At 38.7% G+C, this 6,719-nt stretch overlaps 1 protein-coding gene and 1 long non-coding RNA gene across 2 annotated transcripts; both read right to left on the reverse strand.

Moving 5' to 3' along the window:
• Positions 1 to 351: 351 nt before the first annotated feature.
• Positions 352 to 2,399, reverse strand: LOC146622631 (uncharacterized). The gene is made up of 4 exons (XM_085364890.1): positions 2,187 to 2,399; positions 1,210 to 1,404; positions 1,045 to 1,121; positions 352 to 784 (listed from the first exon to the last, which is right to left on the reverse strand). Exons 1-4 carry the CDS (start codon positions 2,214 to 2,216, stop codon positions 352 to 354), a joined length of 735 nt encoding a protein of 244 aa, XP_085221016.1. The 5' UTR covers positions 2,217 to 2,399.
• A 2,518-nt stretch (positions 2,400 to 4,917) lies between these two features.
• On the reverse strand, positions 4,918 to 5,851 carry LOC146622632 (uncharacterized). Its single transcript, XR_014906566.1, has 3 exons — positions 5,624 to 5,851; positions 5,373 to 5,435; positions 4,918 to 5,021 (listed from the first exon to the last, which is right to left on the reverse strand). It is a non-coding gene; the product is annotated as an uncharacterized LOC146622632 (long non-coding RNA).
• Between the last annotated feature and the right edge of the window lie 868 nt (positions 5,852 to 6,719).

Consider the following 6,719-nt stretch of genomic DNA (forward strand, 5'->3'; position numbering starts at 1 on the left):
CCTGCACGCACATCAACAGTAGGTTATGGGTTTGTTGGTAGTTAGAACTAGAGGTGTAATGTTATTGTATTTATGTACAATAACATTACATTATGTACAGTAGCATACATACACAGGTGTATGTATGCTAGACTCAGTATCCTTTACATACATACACCTGTGCACTACAGCACCTCATTGTTTACCCCATGGTACAGTATGGTATGCCTAACCATTACAAAACATTTAGCCAAGAAAAGAATAATTTTACTAGTTCATAGCTTAAGGAGTAACATTTTCCCTTTTGTTTTCACCTTCCAGAGGCAGCTGCTACAGCCAATTGATGAGTTTTTTCTTTTCCTGGTTTTCCTGTCAGTTGGTTTGAAGGAGAGGGACCTGGCACACCGATTTAACATACACCAGTCCACAGTGAGCCGCATTATTGCAACATGGACAAATTTCCAGAGTTACAGACAAGCTTTTCAGATGCAGAAGCTCTTCTTCTGAGCACACAAACACACAATCTGATGGCAAGATGTCATACCCCTCCAGAGGCAAGTGCGGTGTTGGTGGTGCATCGCGGTGTAGTGTGATGTACCGGGTTGTCAAAACCGGCTGCTGATATGACAGAACACTGCCCTCCTGCACCAGCCCAAAGGCACTTTCCACAAGGGGCTTGTCAGGTCTCATGTTCATTGTGGTCACAAGTGGCCTGTCCTCAATATTAAATTTTGCATATGCCTCCGTTATTCTGAACAAGCAGGGATCTGGTAACGGACCCACCATGCCTCTGTAGAAGCCACTCCTAAAGAAAACATCAATGACAATAATGTAAAGGAGAAGGTTATTATACTGAACAACAACTAAACTAAAAACTAAAAGGTGTAAAACAGTGGTGCATAAGAAGTTAGAGACTGGGATGTATATGTACATGACTGAGTTAGCCGTCTTCAGAAAGTGTAATGTTGTATGTAAATTAATACCTATTCTGACACATGTATGTATGAAAAAAAATAGCAACATACATTTGTAACACATGAAACCAAATTTTACAAATGTAATTACCGTACTCCAGTCTGGGCCATCCTATTTGGTACTGGCTTAGTGAAGATCATGGAGTTGATGGGTCCTGGCTTCACACCCTAACAGAAGACACATTTACTATGGATGGTGTTGCTGTTCATATGTAAACATGGACTAATTCAAAAACTTTAACCTCATTTAAATTACCACTGTCCGTGGCTTGTGCCATTGCTGTTCAGATTCCGTGCAGCTATGCACAGGGGGGACAACCGGCACTCTGAGTTGTGAGTAGTGTGCTGTTTGGAAGAGCAATGCCACTGTGTGATTGCACATAACAGCGCCTGCCACACAGGAGCACTGGCTATGTGTCAGTATCACCGGCGATGAATCCAGAAGCTTAATCTAAGAAGAAAGAACGAAAATTAAAAATGTAACATCTTCATGGAAGAGCCGAACAGGAACATAGTTCAGTGTTATGGTTACGTACCCTCCTGAATGCTTAGTGTTTCCTTCTCTCCCTATTAAAACAACTTAACCATGCTTGATAACTGTAATAACTTAGATTGTGTATATTTGCAGTATTAACTTGTTGTCAAATGTTTCTGATCACCCAAACACACATTGATTTAACTATCTGACTAGTCAAATTAGGAGTGATAAAGCAGGGAGACAAGGAAAACATTCAAGTTGATGGGCCTTTAGGAATGAACTTAACTAATGCTTAAATGAACTGAACCCCACAGAACGGGGATTAACAACTTTACACAGCTTGGTGCCTCACTCTTCCTCATCGACCTGTAGCACAGGGCTCTCACACCGACCTCCCCTGACAACCTGTCTTTATTGGACACTGAATAAAGATACAAGTACCATTAGCATTATTTCTGTATTACTCATTTCAGCATGTCTTAAACATATATATTTTACACTTAGCAAGAGTAGCATTAGGTAGTTAACTACCTCCATAGTTAGCCAACTACCTAACGCTAATATAACAGTGTCTAACAACAAAAGTGACATTAGTTAAGAAAACCTCAACTATAGTTTAGGACGACATAAAACACCGTTTAAGAAAACATGTAATGTAGAGAACTGACATCAAATGAAGGACATAGCGGAGTAACGTAGTGTTTGCATTTGACGTTAGCTAGCGTTTCTTTGTCAGTTAATTTACGTTTTCTTACCTTCGTAGTTGTGTATATATGATGCAGCATATAACTTAAATCCTTTATCTAATTTGCTGGCGGGGGTAGTCGTCACTCTGCAAATCCGATGAACATCGGTGATGTTCAATTTTGGGAGCTCTTGTAGGCAGCGAGTGTAGAACGTCGCCATGGTTTAACCGCACCGGAAGCACTGGAGCAGGACTACATAGAACGCGGAAGTGTTAGTGCAAGTAGTCCATTGGTCATTATTTTATAATCATTTAGAGTGAGCTACTTTTTATATTTAAAACTGGAATTTAACCATTATTTAAACTTTTCTGTCTAGATTTTATCACTCCTGAGAGAGAACCCCAGTTTGCGTGTTCTGCTTGACCTATCGGGGGAGGACAAAGATCTGACAGCCAGTTTAATTGCTGGGGTTCTCAGGCCAAGCTATTCTGTCCTTGGGAGCAACAGAAGAGTTAGAGAGGAGCTGATGGTGGTCAAATTTCGGGAATTTCTCCAGTGTGTCGAAAGTAAGCAGAAATTCACATAATGTAGTCTGGCCATGAAACAATTCGGGACACTAAAGTAAAACTTTGTCTTTTTATGTCACATGCGCGCACACAAAACAGGAATAAAGATGTATGATAGCTTACAACTGACAAGCAAGGCAAAGACAGAACCTCTGTATTTTTTATAAAAACATTAGCCATCATTTAGTTGTTAGCTCAAGCTTTAACTATTTTAGTGTCCCCAGGTTAACGGTGGTTTTTCTTTGTTTTTAGATGAAGAGCTGAGAGACTCACTTGGAGAAAGGACTCTTACCAAGGATGAAGAGGCATTTGTGAAGGCTTTGAGGCCTGGTCACATCTTGGCTTTTGCCACCGGGAGCAGCAAGGTTCCAGCCATAGGTTTTCAACCAGCTCCTAAAATAACATTCATTCACGATGAAAGCAAACATCTCCCGATTGCACACACATGTGCAAATGAGCTTCAGCTTTTTGTGAATGAAACAACAATGGCTGATGATGATGCTTTTCATTACTGCTTCTTAGTAGCACTCATGAATGGAGCTTTATTCAGCACCATCTAAACATGTTCCAAAAAAAGTGAAATTAAAATGGTGGGTTTGTTAACTCTAATCCTGTTCATTAATTGTAGTTTCAAGTAACTTTGCTTCATACAAGATAGTTGAAATGTAATAATTTTCAAAGCTTCAATAGATTTATAAAAATGCTAACTCTGTATTTTCAACGACAAATCAATAAAGTCACTGGTGTAATACAATAATTTTATTAAGCTTTTCTTTTTTAAACAAGGACACTTCAAAACAGTTTATGCACAGAGTATACTAAACATGCTTTGTAGAACAAGCCAGGATTACTTAGACATCTAACAGCAACATTTATTAAGACTATTGCAACTTTACAATGATTAGCACAATACTGTAGATAATCTTGTGAATTGATTTAAAGACTGACTGTTCCGTGTTGATAATTTTCACTGTTATACTGTATTACAGTGTGAATTTGATCTTTACTTCAATCTGAATAACTGGTTTTACCCATAAACTAAAAGTGGTTGTAGCCTTCTGAATAGCCTATGAGTCACTGTCAGTCATTAACTCTGAGTCCTTATGTGGCAGGAGGCATCACTGCTAGAGGGGAGGGGCTTCTGCAGTAGTACAAAAACTGCATTTGCTGTACAGCATTTAAGAATATTAAGTGTCATCACTCTTTAGAACATCACTGGTATCCTGTGGTTGAGGTCACACATTTACAAGTTTGTTAAAAATATACTGCTGTGTTCGTTGAAACAATGTTTTACCATTATTGTTGTCTTCTTCAAAAGGGTGAATGCTTGTATATAGCTCTTGTAAATCGCTGTCATTTAATGGGACAAACCTACTTTCAGAGTTTGACAAGGAGGGTATGGAGACCTCTGCTGTAGAAAGTTCTGGGTTGTGACGATGAGACACATGAGTTCCGCAGGCAAAAAGCTGGATGGGAGTTCTATTACCTTCAGTGGAAACAGAGTGATTGTTATATCCAGCTTTGAATTCCTTCAAAGTGCGGTTGATTCGTGGTAGAAACACATAATGAAGGCAAAATAGGTCTGTTGCATTTTCTAAGTCTAGGATACCAAGTGATTCCAATTCATAAAATATAGGTGCATAAATGCGGCTACAGTTGTTGTTTAAGTCTCGGTTGAAACGCTCAATCCTCTGGTTGTGCACAGAACTTCCCATTAAGACAGAGCTTTCACCCCTGCTTGCTCGCATGTCCTCCCAAATCTGAGCATTCTCTCCTCCGTGATCAGTCCTGATATGCAGGGGTCTGCCAAATTGTCCAACAGCTGCAGTAAAGAGGGCTTTCACAGTCTCAGCTCGATTATTGCTGGAGCACTGAAGAAACATCAACATCCTGCTGTATCCATCTATTGCACCATGAACAACAAACTTCCAACGAATCAGTTTGTGATTTCCATCTATGTGCCATATGAAATTTGGATGAGGCACAGAATATACTCGCCGAGCAACTGCAGTTCTTCTCCTGGATAGAACACCAGCCGAGTCCACCCTCCGCAGTGACTTTCTTACGCGCCATCTTTGAACCACTATGTTTTTGGAACGCAGATGACCCATCAGCATCACTTCTCCAACATTTGGATGTTCAGTTTTTATTTGGGACACTATCTGATCTAACTCATGGTCACTGATTACATTGAATTTTGATTATAGTCTTGCAGTAACTTATACAGAGTGGGCCTGGAGATGGAAAGGATAGATGCAGCTTCAGTAAAAGATGTTTTCAGGGAAAGAACATTTTCCAATTCCTCTTTGGAAATCTGAAGCCTTCCTTGGTAACCATCCTAGAACACGGCACAGAAAATCTCAATGAGCACAATTCTATAACAAAAGATGGGTAATTTGAGGCAATTGTACTGTGACAGATTAGCTAGAGTAATATTTTATCAATAGTTTTAAAATATGAAAGTGAGCAATCAAAAGACACTTCACAGCAAAAACAGTAATAAAATATGACGTAAAACTTGTGAATGTTGTTGGTGGTGATGTGACACTGCTAGTGATGGACCCCTAAGAAGATGAAATGTATGTAGAATCAGAATCATTACTTTGACAGGATTTAATTTAAGGTGACATATTACACCAAAGAAAAAACAAAAATTAGTCAGCTAAATGATATGTGTAAGAAGGCCTACCGAGCAGTATGGTATCCCAGTGGAGACGGCAGGTCTACTTGGTCCAGGTGCATTGCTGGATTCCTAAGGAAACATTTACATCAAGAACGACTGTTACCTACCTACCAAATAAATAAATAGAGTTGTATGATGTTCGATCTCTGTCTGCTGCCTACCAAATGAAATAATTGAGGACTAGCTAAGTAATTTAGCTTTGCTAGTTTTGCTAACACTGCTATCAACCCGTCCAAAATGCTATACAATAAACTTACCAAGTGCTGCGGCGTTTGTGAGGTCGAGGGTGCATTACCGCTGAATCGTTGGATGGCCGACAAAACGGCTCTTCCAATGTTTTCAGCTAAATCGCTGGACATGCTGGTAGGGAATAGTCGAAGCAGCTCATGGCAGTCAAAAGTGACCGTAAGAGGAGCGCAAACACAGAACCTGACCGCGACCGGCACACTTTAGCGCGGGAGGTTTTCTTGAAGCTTTTATTTTGGTATTTCCGTTGACCCGTACAATAAATTTGCATATTAGCTAAATATTTCGTTTCCCGTAACATTTAGATTTAACATTTAACATTTAGATTTATATATAACATTTAGATTTAACATTTAACATTTAGATTTATATATAACATTTAGATTTAACATTTAACATTTAGATTTATATATAACATTTAGATTTAACATTTAACATTTAGATTTATATATAACATTTAGATTTAACATTTAACATTTAGATTTATATATAATATTTACATTTAACATTTAACATTTACATTTAAATATAATATTTACATTTAACATTTAACATTTACATTTAAATATAATATTTACATTTAACATTTAGCATTTAGATTTAACATTTAAAATCCTGTTTTAAATATGAAAAGTTACAAATATTATACTAAATGTTGTAAAAAATGACTCGAAAAAACATGTTTTTGTAAGATTTAGAGCTAAATGTGGAAAAATGTTGCTGTTAATTTCGGCATGTTTCAGTTTACAAACGGCGCCCCATAGGTAACACCTCAAATCCGATGAAACACCTGGCGACGCATAGCGTTTTTTTTAAAAGCCGAGAAATGCACCGTATTTGATAGCTTGCTGCGAGACCTCACACCGAGCACATCTACTGCCGGTGGGTTGCCTGTTATGCAACATCCCCCAAAAACACGAAGAGGAGAGTCCTGGCCCCTAGCCCTGCCAGTGTAGCAGAAATGATGACGGATGATGGTGTCAGCAGCCGTTCTTCTCTGCGTGAGTAGCTAATTTACGTTGAGTAGGCTAACCACGTTATTACATTAATGCATGTAAGGTGAACTAGCAAACATCATCATAGCTACATGCAGCTGTCTTCTTGTTT

Source organism: Diplotaxodon limnothrissa, linkage group LG11 (assembly GCF_057381915.1).
Source record: "Diplotaxodon limnothrissa isolate DT_005_m linkage group LG11, D_limnothrissa_male_GT1.1, whole genome shotgun sequence".
Lineage (NCBI taxonomy): Eukaryota > Metazoa > Chordata > Actinopteri > Cichliformes > Cichlidae > Diplotaxodon > Diplotaxodon limnothrissa.

Bases quoted from the DNA above. Each gene is read 5' to 3' on its own strand.
- LOC146622631 (XM_085364890.1), bottom strand. From the start codon at position 2,216: ATGCTGCATCATATATACACAACTACGAAG. The intron at 1,405-2,186 runs GTAAGAAAACGT...CTTTCTTCTTAG, and splicing joins ATATATACACAACTACGAAG to ATTAAGCTTCTGGATTCATC. The intron at 785-1,044 runs GTAATTACATTT...TGTTTTCTTTAG, and splicing joins ATGGCCCAGACTGGAGTACG to GAGTGGCTTCTACAGAGGCA.